The sequence below is a fragment of the Suillus discolor genome (genome assembly GCF_016758755.1).
Source record: "Suillus discolor strain FC423 chromosome Unknown F5147scaffold_37, whole genome shotgun sequence".
Taxonomy (NCBI): Eukaryota; Fungi; Basidiomycota; class Agaricomycetes; order Boletales; family Suillaceae; genus Suillus; species Suillus discolor.
In genome coordinates, this window is record NW_024541284.1 from 233,208 (window position 1) to 254,708 (window position 21,501).

A 21,501-nucleotide genomic window follows, 5' to 3' on the forward strand; every position below is an offset into this window, starting at 1 on the left:
CTTTTTTTATTTTTATTTTACACACGACTCGGACGAACCCAACGGAGTCGAGGACGGATCTAATAGTACTTTGCGGATATTATGGGACGATATCATGCTACTCATCAACACACTTGAGCATGTCCTCAAAACAAAGCGCCGCTCTCGAATCTGGCTGCGTCCAACTACAGCTTTCATGTACATTCCTTTCCGTGCAGCTAACCTTTTTCAAACAATCCGTTACTGCTCCACGTCGTAGAGAACTTTCCTTACATGATTCATGACAATTATGCCACTATCGCCCGAGCACATCTCATTCGCGTTCAGACATGTGATCGGAAAGACCGCTTACATGACATGCTACGAGTGCATGCAAGTGCCGTTGACTAATCTCATTGTGTTTATACTTTCAAAAACGTTTCGGCGACATCTCACGCGTCAGTTTTTTCAAATCCTTTTCGTGATCGTTATGCCGCTTCGCAGCGCTTGAATCAGTCAGTTCGAATATCGACACAAACCAAGCCAAGCAGCGCCGCTGAGGTTGCGAAGGCAATGCTGGTCGTAGTGATTAAGATGGACCTATCCCGATCTTATTATCATTGGATGATAAGAAGGGCGTCATAACTGAATGGCAACAACAGATGAGCCCGGAGTCGTCGAGACACAGCCCGTGTGCATGTTGTGCTCAAATGTCCCAGCTGGAGAATTTGGTACTCGTTGACGTCCAAAAGGTACCGTTGTTTCTTCCGCAATGACTGTTTGCCTGAGCGCACTGTGTCCCAAAGGTTTACAAGAAGATCATGATGTAAACCAGATTTATGTTCCTATTGCTCAGCCTTAGCATCTAAATCGCTATGACAGTTCTCTAGCCAACTTTCAATATCATGGGCACGAGAGACTTCCAACGTCAATCTGAGTTTGTGCAACTTTTTCAGAAGCCTCGGTTTACGATTTGATGTTGATGTCCAGATTCAACAGCATAGAATGAGTTGTTCGTAGTTAAGAGGTTCAATTCACTGCCACTGTTCCTACTACTCAGATAGTGTAGGGAAGGAACTACTTGCCGAAGGTCAGTACTCAGTTCTGCCGGTTGTGTAACCGGAAGAACCGGCAAAACTCCATGCTTATCATGATGTAGACTATTATGTGTACGGTATCGAGGACAACATCCACGTTGCCCGTCATCGATTCATCCTCGCCATTGATGTAATCATGGCACAACCTCGACCTCATCTAGAGTGGTCTGGTATTATTCGACCTGATCAAACTTGTCAAAGTCAAAACCATTTCCCTCGAGCACGGTTAACGCTCTGGATTTATTCAGCATTCAACTCTTCGAGAGCCGCAAATTCAGCAACAACGTCTACAGGCAAGATACTCCGAGTCTGCAAGAAGGTTAACTACACTATATATGTAACTCGGGCAAGTCAGGCAAATTATTTTGCAGCTGACGAGGTTTTCGAGGTCTTGTCATTGCGCTCATAAGTCGTGCCGCACGTACCTTTGGGGAGCCGAATTAACTTAATATTTCACGGTGACTATGTTACCCGTGCAGAACCCTACTTGTCGAAGGGTCAGTTCTACCGGCAGAACCAGTAAAACTCTAGGCTCAAACATTAAGAATAAGATATTCACGTCCGCATCATCCTCGCCATTATGTAATTAACAACCTTCAACCTGATCCGATCAAACTTGTCAGAGTCGCCCTCGAGCACTTCAATTATGCTCTGAACTTCTTCGAGAGCCGCAAATTCAGCAATAACGTCGCCAGGCGATTCAGAGATACTCTATGTACCAGCAAGAAGATTAACCACTATCATTGTGTAACTCGGGCAAATTATTTTGCAGCTGACGAGGTTTTCGAGGTCTTGTCATTGCACTTATAAATTACGCCAATGTCATGTCGGACTTTTGGGGAGCCGAATTAAAGTATTTCGGAAGGCACTCGTCACTCCACTCCGCTTCGTGAGACTTCCTCGGCACCAACTTACTAGTAGTGTAAGTAATCCAATCACGAACGCGACCTCAAGTTTTCAGACCGAATCTCGAAATGTCATGGTCACTTAGCCTACTCAAGAAACTTTGATTCTAAAATTTATCCTTTTCGAACGCGCAGCCATTGTGATCGCCTGGCCCGGGTGTACAATTTCTCATGACATTAATTGATTTTTGCCACAGTTGAGTAACGGTACTTCCGTTAGCCTATTCGCCACGCCCTCGAATTAACCGGAGATGGATAATATGTCAAGATCACCGCTGTTCTTGAGGTCTTTAAGCAGTGCACACATGGTCAGCCTCACGAGTAATTGCATTCTTATAATGGCTAGTCTGAAGTTGATCAGAATTATATCAACAGAGCCGGCACATCCTGAGTTGTCCAAACAGCTCCCAGTCGACTTCCAATGCCGCTGCCAGTAGTCCAATTCTGCGTAGTCGGAAGCTTCTTTCTTGTTTTTTACAAAGCCCTCATTTCACTACTGCGACGACCACATGGCATTGATCTCGATGGACCCAACGGTGGGAATTGGCTACTAGGTTCTTGAACTCGTACTCATCATCATTCGGTCTCCTCGTTTGACCTCCAACACAGGCAGCGTCATCAAATTATTTGAAGGTGGCATGGACTATTGTGTGAACCTGTCAGAGCAATATGGTGGGGCGGTAAGGCTCAATGGGCCATATGGCGTAAGTCTGTTCATGATGTACACTAGCGTGCTCCGAGTTGTCCTTGCGAATGCTCATTTCTTTAGGACACTGTCTATGTATCCGACCCACGCGCATTGCATCACATTGTAGTCAAAGACCAGCACATATTTGAAGAGCTCGAAGACTTCATCGTGTCAGTTCCCTGCTACTTTTTTCGTACTGCATTGACTTGGAGCATCAAGGTCAAATAAACTCGTATTTGGCGAAGGCTTAATATCCACCATTGGTGCGGCGCATTTTATCAAGAATTAATTATACGTCTTTTCACACTATGTACTTATCTCCAGGAGAGCAGCATCGCCGACAACGCAAGCTCATCAGCCCTGTGTTCTCAACGTCAAATATGCGACGAGTCCTCTCCACAGTACATGATATTGCTGACAGATTAGCATCCACCATCACAGCTAAACTTCCTACTGATGGATGTACGTATCACTCTTACACTTAGAAAAACCTCAGTTGATACCTGTGATGCAGCACATAGCGAGATTGACGTCCTCCCATGGCTCTCCCGCTGCGCGCTCGACAGCATTTGCAATGGTGTCCTTGGGTACTCCTCTAATAGCCTCTCAGTAGCAGAAGATGATGCGTACGCCGAAGCAGTCCGGTCGGTCGGGTATGTCCGCTCGATTCAATCACCTGTCCTTTTGAATCATGATAATACACTGCAGGTTCTTGATTGGAAAGTTCTGCCTGCTACGGCCATTCGTGCTAATCGTCACGCGTTATTGCTCGCCATACTGGGCAAGGAAAGTCCTTGATCTGGTCACGGCGCCCTGGATCCCGACAAAGTTTATGAGAGACATCCGGGAGATGCGCCGCATCATAGAGACCATGGATTGTGTCAGCCGAAAAGTATTCGCAGAGAAAAAGGCAACAATGGAGGCCGATGATATGTTATGCAGAGATGGTGATTCAATACTGTCGATGATGGATATCATGCGTGAGTTACATGGACCAACATCCAGGGCATCATGGCTCAGGCATGCATAGTCAAAGCTAATACCATGTCATTCAATGTAACAAGGCTCACGGATGCTGAACTGTTGGGACAAATGAAGTAGGTTTCTAATCATGCGCGCGTTATAAACATCGTCTGATCTCATTACAGCGTTATGATATTTGCTGGCGTCGACACGACTACTTCTGCGATTGCCCGCTGTGTCTACTTGCTTGCACAGCACCCTTGTATTCAAGCAAGACTTAGGAGCGAAATTAGTGATGCCATGAAGTCCTCGAGATATCAGGAAGATGGCGACATCCCATCCGCTGAACTGCCTTATGATGTCCTCATGGGCCTCCCCTTCCTTGACGGCATCGTAAAGGAGACTCTCCGCCTCTACCCATCCCTCCCACTCATGGTCCGAACGTACGTCCATTTTTCTCTCATCAATCCTCCTTACAAACATCTCACTTCGTGCACGGCATATGGCACAGAGCGACCAAAGCAACCACCCTTCCTTTACACTTCCCCGTGCGCTCACGGTCTGGTGAGCCTACGTCCACTATCACAATCCCGAAAGGGACCCAGGTAATTATTTCCATCCTCGCTGCGAACCGCCATCAAGGGATGTGGGGTGCCGATGCAAATGAGTGGCGACCCGAGCGATGGTTGTCATCACCTCTGGCTGTTCCTCCAGACATGGACACCCCAGTCGGTAGAGAAGACGTCACGTCCACGCCGAGATCTACGCCTGTTCTAGGCGTCAAGGATGGTGTGCATTTTCCTAGCGTGTACTCCAACATGTGAGTACCAACAATACTTCCTGTTCCTACTGAGTTTGATAATTTGGCATACGTACATAGGACGACGTTTCTCGCTGGCAGCCGCTCCTGCATGTCAGTCCCTTTCTTCTCGTGGTGTCCTTCTGACTAACCACCACAATTTGCAATTCCTAGTGGGTTCAAATTTGCTGAAATGCAGATGAGTACGTGCATACCTTTGTGTGTGGGTGACAATTTGCGATCACAACTAATCCTCTCACTAGAACAAGTCCTCGCGACGCTTGTGCTGCGTCTGCACTTCTCGCTCCCGACGCAGCGGAATGCACAAGGCCACGTGAAGGAGATACAATGGAAGCTCAAGGGGTTTCATATCCCTGTTGTAAAGACCCCTGCTGGGGATGGCGTGACGCCCCAAGTGCCTCTGAATGTGCGGCTGGTGAGGAATGATGATTTTGCGTAGTAGGCTATGATAGAACAAGAGATGAATTTCGGTCGTTGCTTTTTATTGGTTATTCTACTACGTACACTATATTTGCACTATCTTTTTCCTCATTTCCTCCTGAAAATAAGCACAGCTTGCATGTGTCAACAGCTTTTAACACGGGACAATGACTATGAACAAAAGTATCAGTTCTGAGATCCAGAATTATCCAAGAGAGCATGAGACCTTGGCAACCAATGAAAGCAGCGGTTTTCAAGATTGTTGAGCAATTGGATTTCGACATTTTGACGATATAGAGCTCTTATCGGTACTCGTGCATTTCTCACCAATCCCTTTCCGACTGGGAGGTTGTGTTGTATGGCGCTCACTGGCATGGAATTTATATTGGGATCCAGTCAATTAACAAATGCACCGACAGATTATAGAGAATTCAACGACTTGTACTGTACCAGATAGCTAGGATGTCCGAAAGTAATATGAAACAGAACTACACACCGATATGAATGAAAAGAATTCTCTGCTCGAGCGGCACCTTATTCTTCACGGCAGCCGTAGCATGGTTTAGAGCCCAGGCTGCCTTTGTACAGTCCATGACGCCCTTCTTCAAACCCTCGAACATATGCTCGTAGAAAGCTTTGACGACATGTTTTGCGACAGCGTCATCGACCGCCCACAGTGTCCCAATCACGCTTTTGAAACCTGAAAACTGCAGACCAGCTGCAAGGTGGATGACCTCGTCGGGCGTTTCCTTATCACCAGCGGCGGTATGACACGCTGATAAGAATGCGAACTCAGCTTGTGGAGAGTTGTTCTCCATGATATCAAGCAGTGTGAGAGGTTTGTCTCTCATGGCGAAACGTGAATTGTAAGGTTGATCATGGTCCTGTTTGCCATGACAAGCGAGATGCACCCAGGTGTTGCATCGCAAAGCTTCGAGTGCACCTGCATGTGTGGCTTCGTCGCCAGAAAGGTTGGTGAACTTGACATTGGAGGGAACATGTTTATGGACATCGTCAAGCTCGCTGTCAACAGTGGCAAGCACCGTGCCCTGCCCTGTGCCTGGTTGACTTTGTCCGATGGCCACGAAAGTTGGTGCCGCGCACGTCTTCATCGCCTGCCTTGCTCTGATCAAAGCCGAAAGTGTCGGCGTGTAAGAGCAGATATAGATATCTTCTAGGCATTCCTCCGGTTCGGGGCAGCCCTTCTTCGTCCCCATCCGAAAGGGGTGAGCCGCATGGAGAGGGATACCAGTAAAGGCTGCTGTTGGACACAACCATATTCGAGACTGTTCCTGCAATTTCAGGACATGTCGGAGGGTGTTGACAATGGGTAGCATGATATCTTTCCATACAGTACGCAGCAAAACTCGCAACTCCTTCCTCGGATCCTCTTGGCGCATACCAGCCGCGTGGCGTATCGCCTTGACGAAGTCATCCTTGAGCTTCTCCAGATCTGCAAGAGCTAGCCCCGGGAAGGCGACATGGTGGGGCTCTCCTGCCGTAGGGACAATAACGGCACTGCATGAGTATTTACTCGCAATAAGTATAATGACTGGGCCCTGGCGTGCTGCCGCTTGTAGTTCCTTGTACGAGGGGGAGAGCAAGAATCGCGAGAAACCCCGAAGGTTACGGATTTCAGCTACGACAGCATTCCACTGCTTCGTAAGCGTCCTGTACTCTTTCTCGGCCCTATATGCTGTAACTTGGTCTGCATTGCCTGTAAAACCTTGGACGTTGGACAAGCGATTGCTAAGGATCAAGAATTCTTTGGCTATGAGGGGATTCGTGGAGTTGAGGTCCTCGAGCGGAGTCCTGAGTCGGGAGGCCAGTGACCACTGTTGGCCACGGCCCTGTTCCACGAGTTCGACCGCCTTTGATAGATTTTCACGGCGCACGGCACACGATGCTGCATCTGCAGGCAGTGACCTGGTATAATAAAAGGCAGCGGCAGCTTCGCGACGTGAGATAGTAGTTGATCGTGTTGCCAAATGACCATCAAGAAGCTCGAAACACATTGCATAGGCCTCGAGCGCAGATTCATGACAATAATTCTCGGCTGTAACAACCCAGCTTGAAGCTGCTTGAATGCGCTGTGGAAAGCCTTGCGTTGGGTGTCTTGATGCCAGACAAAAGTTATCCACTGCGAGTGACAGATCAGCAGCATTGCGTAGAATCTGGTAGCGACAAAGATAAGCCGTCTGCAGCTGCATATAGCCGATACATTTTTCGGGATGCAGTGAAGGTAAAGCATTCAATGATTGTTGGCAAAGATGAATGGCCTCCTCGATATCTTTCTTGATCCGAGTTTGCTTGAAACGACAGCAGAGCGCCAAGCTCAAACTGCGAGTTCTACGGCGTTCTGGCTCCAGTAACAGAAGGGATTCACGGAACAGCCCGATGGCCTCATCAAGATCATCGCCGGTATGCACGCTACGATATCTAACGACGAGCGCGCAGGCAAGGTCATTGAAAGTGATATCGCGTCGTGGATGTCCAGGTGGTCGCAACATCAGTGTTTCACGATGGAGGTTGATTGCCCTGTTGACATCATTAATATCACTGACACCACTGCATTGTTGGAAGTGGTAGAGGATGGCACGTCCTAGGCTGCTCAGTGCTCTATCACGAGATTCATGTCCAACAGGGTGAAGGAGCAGCGCTTCCTCGTGCAAAGAGATGGCTTCATCGATGTCATGAGATTTTCCTTCGTGATTGAAGCGGCAGTCGCTGAGTGCCACAGCCAAGCTTCTCAAGTAGGTACCACGATCGGGATGTCCCTCAGGGCACAGGGAAACGGCATCACGACGGAGTTGTATGCTCTCGTTTATATCATCAATGCTGCCGCGTTGTTCGAAGCGCACTTCTAGTACCTTTGCAAGCTTAGCAAGGGCATCGAGATGGCATTGATGACCCAGTTGGCAGAGCTGAAGCACAATTCGTCGAAGGTGGATGCCTTCATCGGACACGTCTATTGGTAAATTGTTGCATTCGCGGATGACATGACCGATGCAATTGTCCCCTGTTGCGATGCTCCAAAGGTATGTGCCCTCACGACAGAGAGGTAGTAGCTCATGATAGAGCTGGGCGGTTTCGCGGATGCTGGCAGCAGTAGTCGGGCGTCTAGTCAATGCTTCGGTGAGATGATAGATATAAAAAGGATAATTGGGGTGGTGCTGCGGGCACAATGCAAGGGCGTCGCGGAATAGAGATATAGTCAAGTCAATGTCTTCAAGGTCCTTGAGAATGTACCCTTGAAGGCGGGCCCACGCGAGATTAGTCAGAGCAGTAGCACGATGAGGATGATTAACTGGACACTGCTCCAGAACGAACTGGAAATGGTTCAAAACTTCGGTCAGTTCAGCTGCTCGGACGTTCAAATTCTTGCTTGCGATGTATTTGGCAAATCGCATGTGGCCTACGTATGTGTGATGATGAATTCCACTTCCATGCACAACAGCGACCTTCAGTGTCAGAGAAGGCTGGACGTCACGAATGGCTGAAAAATGCAGATCTACAACTCCAAATTAATAGATATGCACGAATGTAAAATAGACTGCTCACCAAAGGGTTCGTCTCCACGCTCGCACAGCTCATGCCACGATATTTCAAGTTCGCTGATGACTTCTCCTCGCCCCAGCATTGGGAGGCGCTCGAAGGATGCCATGATCTTCAATGATAATTTAGGTCCACATGGTGATCTGCAAACGGACGATGAGTACTGGAAACACGTCCGCAAGTCTCTGTGGAAGTCTTTACAAGGTCACGGCATCGTTCCACGCTACAGAACTATCTGATAATAGTTCTCCGACAGTTGACTTCCAGCGTCTCTTCGAGTCAATAAAGATAGACACGTAAATGCCTACAGGTATGCGAAAAGAGGGAACATCGAGATTTTTTCCTCTCATGACTGTAGGTAGAGTGAGAAGATAACAAAATGTAAACCAAGGTTATATGGAGTTACCCACCTTCAAGCCTGAAATATTGGTTACGGTCCGTCATGGTGCGTCGAAGAAAATGTCAAAAAGAATTGAGGATGGGTTGCTGGAGGTGGCGCAAAATGAGTGATATTTAACAAGACGAAGGTAGGGATAGGCTTGAAAGGGCAGCCTGTCTAAAGAAGTGGGCCATGTCATGGTGAGTGACAAAGGCACACCCAAGGTTGGAGTGGACATGCAAGTACCCTTTGTCCGGGGCGCTCTCATGCAAGTTGTTAGCTGGTTTGCATCACGCATACTACTGAAATAGCACACTCATGGTAAGGCGAGGTGTAAAATCCAGTGAAAATGATATCAAGCACATGTAAAGAAATGTGCATTCTGTGAGTTCAATTGAACGGATGTCGTGACAGTGGAAGACGGTCGAAAGTACTAGTGTCGTCGAAATAAAGGCGGCGCACCGAGACTTACAAGACTCCAAGTCATTTTGCAGGTCGGATGTAAGACTCTTGAGTTAACTAACATTAATGAAGATACGACGAGTGACGAACGCCTTCAACAATTTGGTGGTGAAGAAAAGAGCAGGTGTCAATTTGAAAGAGGTGGGAATTCGGATCGGATGTCTGCCGCTACAGCACAGTGCAACTTGAAGTACCCAGTGAGTAACGGCCCTCACCCGTTACCCTGGGTAATTTTTTGGATCCGTGAACTCGGCCACAACTGCCAATATGCTATGGCTTGGACAGTTTGCGAGCATCGGACATCGGGAACTTCGGTGCAAGTGAGTATTAAGTAGCCCTAGTACTAGTACTAACAGGCACTGACAAGTTTGTTCCGAGACAGTTTCAATAGGAATGGTTTAAATTGGCTTGTTCAATTGAACCAGGCGATTCACATGTACTACGGATCTTTCGTTGTGTACCGACAGCCACGGCCTGCCACAAATACTGGATCTCACTGAGACCTGCCTAGCCCGACGGTTGCAGAGTGTGGCCCGTTTCAGCGAATTATCTTCTGCGGGTCTTGACTAAGTCTATCATACTAATAGTCGAGGCACAGCTTGTTCAGTGTTCGTCCAAATCTGATCATGAATACACACGTTCATCCTCTGGCAGAGCCAAATGCATGGTTCCTCCAACCCGTATAATTCTCTCTATCATCAGATCACCACAAAGAACTCGGTTAAGTGTACGCGTCCATCATCGGGAACATCTCATCCTCATCTCAAAGGTGGCCCACATTCTCGTCGGTCTCATCATCAACATTTGTTGATCTACGTCTATAATGGGGGACCATCACGGTTCCTGGGAAAGCATATTTGCTACCTCACACTCGAACTTAATGGAAATATCTTATTCTCCCATGTCGTCATAGTATACCTGTGGGACAGATGCATATGCCTCCGTCTGATGCACCTAGGCCTGAAACAGGGCAGCTTCAATATGAGTACATTCATTTGTCTTTGTTGTCTTCAGAATTATTAATTCTGCTGACATCACAGGATATTCTAGACTCGTTGTCTTCCGGCCGATTCCCCTGAATTAATCATACCAGCTGGTGACTTATTGATTTGCCGCTTTTCTTTGACGTGCGGGGATCACAGTAACCGATGATCTTCTCTGGAACGCGAAGTCGCTCCTAGGAACGCACATTTGCGTAGATCTTCACAAAAGCTTGAAATGGGGCGTTGATTTTGATATACGAGTAACGAATTTAGCTGTTTTGCTCTAGAAACGTGCTCACTTCAAGATTATACCGGGTTGTTTTTGAATGTCGCTGTAAGCTCCGTTTCGAGGGGTTCATAGGATTGCGTACAATTTGGCAACAATAATTGCGGCCTCTTCAGGATCAACCCTGAGCGCAGATATCTCGGCCCAGACATCTGAACCAGATCTGAACTTGCAAGCTGGTGCACGTCACGGAGTCACTGGTGCCTTGTCGGACTCGAGTAATTTCATTTCCCGGTTGACTCAACCATAGTGGTACGATCTATCACATCTGTTCCAGTCATGCACCTTCCGTTCCGCGCAAGCAATTATCCGCGTACTAGTATGATCATGATTAAGGTAAGACCCTCCCTACCGTGACCGCGTGGAGCTGATACCGACAACCAGGCCCATGTCCGAACAGATGTCAGGTTCATCAGATGATGAGAACGTTGTGCTGTGCAGCCACCCGTGCCACCTGTGTACTGCTTCCCTTCACTTCCACCATTAAACTGACTGGACCTGTCAATTTCAGCAGGAACGTTCTGGGTTTTAATGTACACCGTGCTTTGCTAATTTTTATCGCATACGACGAACGTGCAACTGGTTCAAACGCGCGCAAAAACCACTTTCAACAAATTGGCAAACCCGATCATCGCCAAAGTTAGCTGATGCTGACGCAGCCACCACCAATGCAATGCTCACTTCTGATTATGTGGCTTTCCGAGGCTTATTGAATTAATGGTTAGCATTCAGACCCCTAGTATGCACTATGCACCGCTAATATACATCCAGTAGAGCGGAAAAAAGGATTGGGTTCGCGCGCGCCGAAAAAAAAGTTTATCAGCTATATTTTTGAAACATAATCAAAACAAAGTACTGCTGATGGTGCCATGCACAGCGAAAACCCCATCTTTAGCATCCCCGCGGTGTGATATCAGATTTTCGAATAAGGTTTGAAAATCGATACTTGCTGTGGGCCTCGATTTTAAAGCTGCGGTCCATTAGGACGAGTGGGCAGTGCCTGCATGAACATGCACGCGGAGCATCATCAATAGATGATTCCGAAAGTGAATTGTTTCACAATGGTGTCGAGCGCAGCGCGTGAGCACATTTCCTTGGTGATTTTGCGGTGTCTTTGAGGTCTTTTTGCTTGACATAGTTCCGAATCATTCACACGGCGGTAGAGTGAGAACAAAGTATCATGTTTTGATTCAGTTACCTGCAAGTCTCCTCCTATTATTTTCTCGTTATATTCTTTGACTCGGCCTGTCACATTTATATTTATCTCTGACTCGGTGTTAAACATATTTCCTAGTGAATGACATACATGTCAAGCTGAGAAAGATATTGACATGATGAGTACTGCGGCCCAACTAACAACGTGCCATCACTTATCGCATCAACCAAGTGTCAGCACTTCAGCGGCCCTTGTAACAATGTAACAAAGCTGTAGACAATGTATCCCTATCAGCGCCCATCGACAAGCACCGAAGATCTCTAATCGCGATCTCCATGAGGACGAAGATGTTAATGTAAATCATCTTCGATCCGCCACCCCTTCAACGTGTCCCATGATGAGCCACTTCCGTACGCACATTCACCAACACGAGGCGAACATTCAAGGTTCAAAACGCTTAAGTTGTGTCATTTGTAGATGTATTCATCTCCGCAGCGATCGCTCGCAGCAGCTTATAATAAGGGCAAGATAGGCAGGGTTGGAAATTTGGTGTCGGATATGAATGTTTATGTTATGCGTAGTTCTCTTTCCTGTAGTGGGGAGCTTCGGGAACGTTCACCAAATCATGAAGAGATGTGGGTATCAAAGGCACTGCGATGTTTTGTTCGTATTGATCATTATTCTGTCGAGATGTTCTGAATCCGCAAACTCCGTCAAGGCACGGGAGGGCGATTGTCACCGGGGCGGTACTGGCAACATGTCATTTTAAGTAAAAAAAACAATGAATTATTTTAAGATCGGTATTCTAGTTATATTACCGCTAGCGCTAGGCGCTAGACCATTGAAATTGGTTTTGATGTCGGTCGAATAAAGGTATTGAGCGCGTAAAGAAGCTTCAACCGGGTGTCGGGCAAGACTAGGGCGGAGGGACTGATGGAAAAAAAGATTGGAATTGCAAAGTGGGGGGTATCACAGCCTGAGGACGAAAGCGTGAAATTGCAAAGTAGGGTATCACAGCCCGAAGACAAGAGCGTGCCTCTTCAAGGTCCCATGTCCCATGAATCAGCATGGAACATTTTGGGTCCAAGGAATCGTTAGATTGAAGGATGATAAATATTGTTGCTGCAGGGTTGAGGTATTGCGGCGGGACAACGCCCACAAACTGTTAATCATAGATACTAGGAAGCACATGCATACATTTCAAAACAGTCAGCTGCGGCGCAAGCCGAGACCCAAGGAGGCGCTTTCAGGACAAAGAACCTAGGAAAACAACGGCATGATAAATTAGTAAGAGGTTGTAGAACAGGGGTGAATAATACTAGGAAGTCAATGAAATATGCCCGAATGTGGAGAGGCGAGCTATCAAACCCCACAGCCCTAATACAATACGAACTGGTGCGCTTTCCTATAACGTCAATGATGCGTTAAATGAGAAATAAATGAAGATAAACAGAGAACGTGCCCAGGTGGAGATTGTTTTGTCCCGTAGACCTATTTTCCACGCCCCGTTACGATGTGCTTGAAGCGCGTATGTCGGTACCTTTCGGTGCGTAGCCGTCCCCGACTCATTAAGACTCAGGGTTCGTAGAATGTTCCATTCGAAAATAGGCAGTGTGATAACAGTGGAAAAGCTTCTTGACTGACATAAGATACGCAGTGCCACGTAGCCTGTGTCGTGGAGCCCGGAGGAGGCCGTACGAGACCGGTGCCTCCAGAAGCGAAAAAGACTTACGTGATGTGGAGCGGGACAAGCGCTGTTCCCAAACTGACAAGTTTAATGCAGATAGAACCCTACAGAACCTCAATTGAGCCAACGGAGTATAGTTGTTTTCATGAGACAATTTGAAGTGAAAAGATGGGGCCCCATCAGTCCCGATGGGAACAGGTATTCCCCTCGGGCAAGGGGGTTATGCCACCGTTATGGTGAAAGTGGAAGACCCCGCGTACATTTTTAGCGCCTACCATTACATTCCGCCGACCGACGGGCAGTGGGACGCCGATGATATGTCCTTATCAGTGATTTGCTAGTAAATTTTTTGGCTCGTGATCAGATCAATTACGGAATTTTACTAGTGAGGCGCCTACAATATCGAGCGCTATACTGCGGATGAAGAGGCGGAGCACAATAGTGCCACGTCGACTGGTTGCCGTCTTGAATGCTGTGGAACAAAAGTGAGCTGAGTACCAAATTTATGTTGGTCGATGGTGATTGAGATTCCCCAAGTGCCTTGGACCGCCTTATCGCGGGGGATCTGCTTGGAACGATTGGCAACACTGGTGAAAGCTGTGCGATTATATTCCTAACGTCAATCATGTTGAGTGTATACAACAATTGACTCGAATCAGGGCACCTACCGCGGTGGCTAAGAAAAAGTTACGGTCACGGTGTCGTCGGTTGCAAAAGGCAATGACTCGGGCTACGACGGAATAGGAAACTTAACCTTGTCATAGGATTCATGCGTGAGTCAACTATCGATGGGACTCACTGTGGGAGTTACTGATTTAAAACATTACTTGCTGTAGATAACCTCAATCATTCAGCCGATGCAGTCGGGACGAAAGCAATGGAGCAGACAAGCGCTTCAAATAGATTGGACAAGACTCGGCTGCCGTAAGAACGCGAACCGTAGGCTGTAAGCGGGCAACGAGCACATGACCCGCTTGGAAACGGCTGTGTTGTCTGAACCAGTCCATTTCCCAAGTGCTTAGTGCCTGGTTCGTTGTCTTTTTTCCCTCGAAATTCAAGTTACGATTCAAGTCATCATTTCTGTCTCCTGTCGGTAGCGGGCTATGCGTTGACCCTTTCTGAACTGCGCCAAGGAACTATAACTATAAAAGTCGCGGCATGAATATGGATGCATTCATTTTATCACCCATCTACAGTTCTACAGTTCTGTTCACGGGCAACTACAGTCCGCATCCAGCTATAATAGAGCTGTCAAGCATCAGACCTCAATCACCTACCCCCACTACCACAGAAATCATCACTATGCCGGGCAGACACGTCCACTTCAACGAGGAGAACATCTTCTACTCCCCTGCTCCTTCAGAATCGAGCACCTCGCCGACTCTCTCAGAGTCGTCACTACCATCCTCAACTGGGCCAACTACGCCCCCTCAGCTGAGGGAGTTCATGCACTTGGGCCCCGTTGCTATCAACCCAATTCTTGCCTACCACCCCTTCGTTTTCCCCATCAACTATGACGTCTCATATCCACCCAATACCGCCTCCGCTAACATTCGCGCCTCACCGCTCAACCTTGATTCCTACCGCCTCGCAGAACCTGCTACCAGCCCACCCATTCCCGTTCTCTCGCTCCAAAACGACCTCCTCCCATGGCGCTGCGAAATTCGCGCGTCGACATGCTTTTATGTCACCGTCGGGGACGTTCTCACTCAACTCTACAGCTTCCTCCGTACTCCGGGGTCGCGTGAGGAGTTCAAAGCGGCTCCTAGTCAGAGCATCCGGGACACCATATCAGATGTATACCGCAAACGGTGTGCGCGTGCCTCCTCGGCTGAGGCGTACGCCGAAGAGCAGCGCAAGGGCTTGAAGCGGGTAGACTTCTTAATGGGGCGCACTACGTTCATGGGGCTATCCAGCACAAAATTGGGTCCAGAAGCGTGGGTGCTAAACCTACAATGAGCAATCGCCGCTATACTAGGAGGGAAGCGAGAACGGGGAGGGGTCAGCAGCAGAATCATTCATTATCCACATCCACATCCAACCACCACGCATATGACACGGACACATTCCAAAAAACAGATATCGACGACGACCGGAGCTCAACTATAACTTTATCATATATAACAAAACTCTACTCGTCACCGTTTTTCTTATTGTTACACTTATATCCCATATACATTACGCACACACATTTCGTCTTCGCAGTTTTTTTTTTCGGCTGGTTATTATTGTTGTTGTAGAATTAGTGTACCCCGGATTGGAGGCTCAATTTCTTGGTCGTCGCTCGTCGATATCCCTACGTTTGTTGTAATGTAGAGCATCCATACTTGTCATAATATTGACGTTTCAGAACTTTTTCACAAGATATCCTTGGATACCTTTTCTTGTTAGTCTCGGAGAAAGCCTTGATTCGGACAAGACCTTCGCTAATCAAACGGACCTCATGGAGCAAGACATTGTGAGAGAGAAAACAATCAAGATCGTGGGAATTCCTAGGGTCGGCACCGTCACCTCCACTGTGATAATCACCCCACTGGATTGTTCCGTCCACATTCACTTGGCACTCAGGTCGTAGCAATTGATCATGATATCTGCTGCGGTATTACAACATAAATTTGCCTAGTATCCAAACAGCGATCTCCAAGAAGATAGTCTCTATGCTCTGCCCATCAGCGCGCATCCCTCTCGAGCTTGGATCTGATGCCCAGGAGACGACCTAACAGTAACTTTCCCATCGCACATATGATCGGCACGTGCCACTCGATCATACATTAGAACCTAAATCGGGATTCATCTCTTCATTATGTCCGATCCTTGCGTCCTCCGCGATATAGCTGTGGTGACCGCATACTTGCGTCATAGGTTCTGGGAGACAATATAGGAGGGTTGGAGATGTTTTTCTTTTCTTTCATGAACTATGACTACGGAAAACACAAACACCAGCACTAGTCCTACGAAGAATGAAAGTGGGGGTGGAGGGGGTTTTGGGAGTAAGCTCAAGTACGTTCCGTGCCTTGATTTCATTATTCAAGTCGAGTCGTTGAATAAATCCGCAGAGGAGCCGCTCAAGTCATCCACGGTCATTCATACTCGCTTCAGAACCAAGAACGATTATAACCCTTCTTGATTTATTTAGGATTCGGTGACAATATTCGAGGCTCAGCACTCGGAGCTGCCGATCGTGCTACGAGCTCTACAGCTGGCGTGCAGAAGAACGTTGACCTTGCTACAAAGGGCCGTGCTGAGATTGCCGAGGGTATGGCAATGATGAAAGGTCATGCGCCCGCGGCTCAAGGTGCCCCTACCGAAACGACACCGGCTGGAACGGCACCCTCTGGAACGGCACCTGCTGGTCAAGGAACGACTGCGGAAGCTGGGACTGGAGCAGGTAATGGCGCTACAACTGGGACTGGCGCAGGTACTGGTGCCGTAACTGGTGCCGCAGGTGGCGCCGCAGTTGGCGGTGCTGCTGCAGGGGTGACGGATCAAGATCGACAACAGGGAACGGGTGACGAGAAATCAAGTGCAGTTGGGGGAAGGACTGGACCTGAGTCAACAGGTTAGTGTTCCACTTTACTTCCACGGTTGACAGGACAATTATTTTTAATCAAGGTTCGGGTGCTGCTCAGACTGGTCGTGAGGCTGCTGTAGGCGCAGGGGCAGGGCAGGGCCAAGCTGGGACTGGAGCAGGTACTGGCGCCTCAACTGGGACTGGCGCAGGTACTGGGGCCGCAACTGGGGGTGCTGCTGCAGGGGTGACGGATCAAGGTCGGCAACAGGGAGCGGGTGATGAAAAATCAAGTGCAGTTGCCGGAAAGACTGTACCTGAATCAACAGGTTAGTGTTTTTCAACTTTACTTACCCGGTCGACGGGATAATTATTTTCAATCAAGGTTCGGGTGCTACTCAGACCGGTCATGAGGCTGCTGTAGGTGCAGGGGCAGTGCAGAGCCCTGGTGAGGCTGCTGCAGGTATAGGCGCAGCGCCCGAGCAGAAACAGCAATACCCGAGTACTGTAAGTCAGCAAGAAGAGAAACACGACGATCGGAATGTCGCAGAGCATTCACAGAGCGGCGATACCGGCCAGACTCCTGCGCAAGGGACCACAGAGGACCGCCCCCAGCAGAAGGCAGAAGCTGGACAGAAGGGTGTCCAGCAGGAAGGTGAACCGTCCAGATGGGTGGACCACGGAAAAGAGAAGATTCATTTCCTGGGCATCTCGACGGACGACGAAGGAGGTGAACAACCGTCTCAACAAACGACAGAAAAAACACGTGAGGTCTCCCACGAAGGTACCCAACAGGAAGACGGACAACAGGGCAACCACTGAGCGCAAGCACCGCACAAGAGGGAGGAAAGATACGTTTGCAGATTTGCAGGGTTGCGGTATCTAATGACAGTGAGATAAGTTTGCGGCTTCCAAGCTTGGTTCTGACTCAGTCACGGTGACCCTGACGGTAGGAGTCATGAGAGTCTAGGTACCGCGATGTAAAAATGTAGTCTGTTAGGTTGTTCTTTAAACCATAATGCACTCGGGAACTCGGAACGTTGCTTATTCCGATTTCAAAATTAGAAACTCATTTGGAGATCAATCTGATAGCCTACTTGCCTTTTGTACTTGTGCGCTCACCGGTATTCCCAACATGTGGACTTATTGCGCCATTATCAGGCGCCCTTCCTATACGATTTCCTATTCCCTTCATTCCAGTAGCGGCATTTCGCCATTATCAGGCGCCCTTCGCGGCCACTCATATACCCTGATATCCTGTGTCCACATCTCCCACCTCATCTACAGGAATGTCTACTCGTTGGTGGTCGCGATCAAGCAAAAAGCAGGAAGAGGACCATACTTCTGAGCTCAGCGAAAAGGATCAGAGGATTCAGAAGGAGCCAAACGATGATACTGACCTCAATCCTGGAGAACTGACTTTTGAAGAAGGTGTGGTTGCTCACTATTCCTTCAACTTACTCGTCTGACACCATCCAGATACCGCTGGAGGACTCGGTCGTCACCTTGGTGTAACCTCTTGCACTCTCCTTATCGTTGGACGGATCATCGGCACCGGTATATTCTCAACGCCGTCTTCCATCCTCTCTGGCGTGGGCTCAGTTGGCGCCTCCCTTATGCTCTGGGTCCTTGGTTTCTTGCTTAGCTTCTGTGGCCTTTTCATATGGCTCGAGTTCGGCACTATGTTCCCTCGTAGTGGTGGAGAGAAAGTATACCTTGAAGCCGTCTATAGAAAACCCAAGTACCTCGCCACCGTAGTATTCGCTGCTAACGCTATATTACTTGGATTCACTGCAAGTGGCTGTATCGTGAGTCATCTCTTGTTTTGGATGGATATTCAGTGTTAAAACTTAACTGCTTCATCAAGGTTTTTGCTAGCAAGTGTGTGCTTCGGATCTCAATGAAACAACTCGGCTGATATGATGTAGCATCTTGGTTGCTGCTAACCAAATCGCAGGTCAATGGAATGAGCGTGGAATTGCACTTGGAGGTATGGTCTCCTACCTAACTGATATGTTACGGTCGTTTCATGGACTCTAGTCATCTTCTTCGTAACCCTTCTACACGGATTGACCCCAAAGACCGGCGTATTTATCATGAACGTATGCAAGCTTTCATCTTTACACCATCATCATATTCAACATCTTTCTTTCAGTTGCTCTCAATATTCAAAATTGTAATTCTGGTATTCGTCGTGGTTACTGGCTGGGTAGTCCTCTCGGGCAAGACCCGCGTCGCGGATCCGCACTATAATTTCAGAAATGCGTTCGCGGGGAGCTCCACGAGCAGTTACGAGGTGCGTTCAGTGATATCCTAAGATGTCCATATGTTGAGCGTAGTCTTCACAGTATGCCACCGCCACCTTCAAAGTCCTGAACGCATATGCGGGATGGTCTAACGTGAACTACGTGATGAACAACGTCCGTAATCCAGTGAGGACGCTCAAGATCGCAGGCCCGCTCGGTCTTGGTATATGCGCCGTTTTGTACTTGCTTGCAAACGTGGCTTATTTCGCGGCTGCAACCAAGGTAATAACTTGTTTTGTGTGTGTGCCACGAATGAAATACTGAATGTTATCGACAGACGGAGATCGACAAGTCTGGCGTTACTGTCGCTGCTTTGTTTTTCGGGAATGTCTTTGGTTCTACTGCGGAGCGTGCGCTATCGGTTTTCATTGCTCTCAGGTGAGTTCGACGTCCTGGGTTTGAGGGTTTCCTGACTTATTGTCTTCATATCAGTGCTCTTGGAGTGAGTCCTATATATTCTATATCATGATCTCTGTCTGATGGTGGCCCATAGAACGTTATTACTGTGGTAAGTTGAGGGATACTATTGAAATGTATTGGCATAAGAACTTTTCATCTAGACTTTTGCTGCGTCACGAGTAAATCAAGGTCCGTCATACCGAACATCGTAGTCCTACATAGCTTATGCTTCAATCACAGAGCTCGCAAAAGAAGGGATACCCTTACCATTCGGGAACAAATTCTGGGCTTCAAATTGGCCCACAGGAAAGTCCCCACTTCCGGGATTGATCATCCACTTGATACCATCTGTAAGTACTACAGTAGAATCTACATGATATCAATCTGAGATTGGTTTTCTAGATCATCGTCATCGTCGCTCCTCCCCCAACCATTGTTTACCCTTTCATTTTGGATGTCGAAGGATACCCACAGCAGATTATCAATTTATTTATTGTCATTGTACGTCTTTCGACTCTTTCTCGAGCGTTCTTACCTCTTGATGCTGCCAGGGTTTGTTCTATCTGAGATGGAAGAAGCCAGATGCTGTTCGGCCATTCAAAGGTGAGCAAATATGTCACTCTTCCTGTGTGCTACCTTCATGCGTATGATGTAGTATGGTGGCCTCTGGCTGTATTCTTTTTGGCTGCTGCCGTCTTCCGTGAGTCACACAGCTTCAACATTTTCTTTCTCTAATCAAACCTCTACACAGTCCTCGTCGCTCCGTTCCTGAGACCACCAGGCGGCGTTGGCGACACCCCACCATTACCATATTACCTGTACGTTTCCTCCACTAGCATGTCCCTTATCCTCATTCATCGTTTGTTCTATAGGTACTGCCTCGTTGGAATCGGGATCATGCTCGCAGGCGTGCTGTACTGGGCCGTATGGCGAATCGTTTTGCCCAAGGTATTTGGGTATGAGCTCATACCGAGGAAGGAGAAGTTAGACGATGGGACTATTGTCGCTGTAGTGAGTGTTTGCGATTTTGATTCTATGTTTGGTGATTTTGCTCACGGGGCCTATTTTAAAGTTTTCGAATCAGAAGATCCAGCGATCTAAGGACTGATTGGACGTGCTAATAAGTTGGTCTGTTGTTGTAGTAGTGCTCGTTTAATGCACGATTTATTTATGCGGTACTACGTCGAAGTCTAGATCGGATCCTCGGACAGCTGTGCTTCCTACCCAGTGCCGTGACTATTCTTAAACTTCTGCCGACAGCACCTACATTCTGATGATCTAGCCAGTCACCAATCCCGTTGGAAGTCTTGTTCCTCGTGATATCTTCTGCTTGAAATGATGAATGCGATACATAATGCTGATGGCACTGACATGTCATGTGTAAGTTTGACGGTCTTGAGATCATGATGCCGGCTTGCTGCATACCCTGAACCTCTGCTAGATACAGTCCATAATGCTATATTAATACATCTGGAATGGACAGTTATCCATAAATACCGATAGATGGGAGACTCGGATGCATTGACATACACCGACACCATCAAGTTCTAAAACGGTTTCTGTATCTGGAGTGACAGTGATCACACGAGCATTGATGAAATCCTCAGGTAGTATGTTTTTGCCGCCCGAGATCATAAGATGGAGACAGGAAGATCTCCAGCGCTATTTTCTGGATCAAGAGACACTAGCACAAACCCTCCGGCAGAGCGATATAGCTGTCGCATTTCCAGTGGTTTTTATTACTGTATTAATATCTAGATGTATTTTAAATACCAACCAATCCATGATGGTACAGGTTGTCGCCATATAATAGTGCTGGAAGGAAAGAATGAGAAGCAAGAATGAGAAGTAACGAACGTGCGTCAGTGCTGGCACCGAACAGCTTGGTTATATATATATCAGACATGTGCATTCTCTTGAGCCTGAGCA

General features: G+C 47.8%; 6 protein-coding genes across 6 annotated transcripts; 5 read left to right on the forward strand and 1 right to left on the reverse strand.

The window, feature by feature from the left end:
• Positions 1-2,335: 2,335 nt before the first annotated feature.
• On the forward strand, positions 2,336-4,986 carry F5147DRAFT_702083 (cytochrome P450). Its single transcript, XM_041437770.1, has 13 exons — positions 2,336-2,496; positions 2,570-2,664; positions 2,730-2,818; positions 2,868-2,911; positions 2,973-3,110; positions 3,163-3,301; positions 3,357-3,628; positions 3,679-3,745; positions 3,797-4,054; positions 4,123-4,431; positions 4,492-4,524; positions 4,585-4,613; positions 4,674-4,986. The coding sequence occupies exons 2-13, from the start codon at positions 2,599-2,601 to the stop codon at positions 4,868-4,870; spliced, it is 1,641 nt and encodes a 546-aa protein (XP_041291378.1). The 5' UTR covers positions 2,336-2,496; positions 2,570-2,598; the 3' UTR covers positions 4,871-4,986.
• A 353-nt stretch (positions 4,987-5,339) lies between these two features.
• Positions 5,340-8,261, reverse strand: F5147DRAFT_579169 (CHAT domain-containing protein; the record flags this gene model as incomplete). The annotated part of the gene is made up of 2 exons (XM_041431475.1): positions 5,340-6,966; positions 7,225-8,261. 2 exons carry the CDS (start codon positions 8,259-8,261, stop codon positions 5,340-5,342), a joined length of 2,664 nt encoding a protein of 887 aa, XP_041291379.1.
• Positions 8,262-10,813: 2,552 nt separating this feature from the next.
• Positions 10,814-11,384, forward strand: F5147DRAFT_702092 (uncharacterized protein). Its single transcript, XM_041437771.1, has 3 exons — positions 10,814-10,852; positions 10,901-11,236; positions 11,288-11,384. The coding sequence occupies exon 2, from the start codon at positions 10,933-10,935 to the stop codon at positions 11,158-11,160; it is 228 nt and encodes a 75-aa protein (XP_041291380.1). The 5' UTR covers positions 10,814-10,852; positions 10,901-10,932; the 3' UTR covers positions 11,161-11,236; positions 11,288-11,384.
• Positions 11,385-14,109: 2,725 nt separating this feature from the next.
• F5147DRAFT_702097 (uncharacterized protein) lies at positions 14,110-15,799 on the forward strand. The gene is made up of 2 exons (XM_041437772.1): positions 14,110-14,132; positions 14,196-15,799. The coding sequence occupies exon 2, from the start codon at positions 14,518-14,520 to the stop codon at positions 15,316-15,318; it is 801 nt and encodes a 266-aa protein (XP_041291381.1). The 5' UTR covers positions 14,110-14,132; positions 14,196-14,517; the 3' UTR covers positions 15,319-15,799.
• Positions 15,800-16,124: 325 nt separating this feature from the next.
• Positions 16,125-17,166, forward strand: F5147DRAFT_238558 (uncharacterized protein). The gene is made up of 3 exons (XM_041428779.1): positions 16,125-16,359; positions 16,416-16,438; positions 16,496-17,166. Exons 1-3 carry the CDS (start codon positions 16,277-16,279, stop codon positions 16,921-16,923), a joined length of 534 nt encoding a protein of 177 aa, XP_041291382.1. The 5' UTR covers positions 16,125-16,276; the 3' UTR covers positions 16,924-17,166.
• An 807-nt stretch (positions 17,167-17,973) lies between these two features.
• Positions 17,974-20,930, forward strand: F5147DRAFT_238510 (amino acid transporter). Its single transcript, XM_041428777.1, has 18 exons — positions 17,974-18,298; positions 18,347-18,675; positions 18,735-18,748; positions 18,796-18,857; positions 18,908-18,969; positions 19,023-19,163; positions 19,216-19,395; positions 19,451-19,551; positions 19,606-19,615; positions 19,667-19,681; positions 19,734-19,761; positions 19,813-19,922; positions 19,975-20,073; positions 20,124-20,175; positions 20,228-20,272; positions 20,324-20,390; positions 20,445-20,580; positions 20,698-20,930. The coding sequence occupies exons 1-18, from the start codon at positions 18,157-18,159 to the stop codon at positions 20,764-20,766; spliced, it is 1,662 nt and encodes a 553-aa protein (XP_041291383.1). The 5' UTR covers positions 17,974-18,156; the 3' UTR covers positions 20,767-20,930.
• Positions 20,931-21,501: the final 571 nt, after the last annotated feature.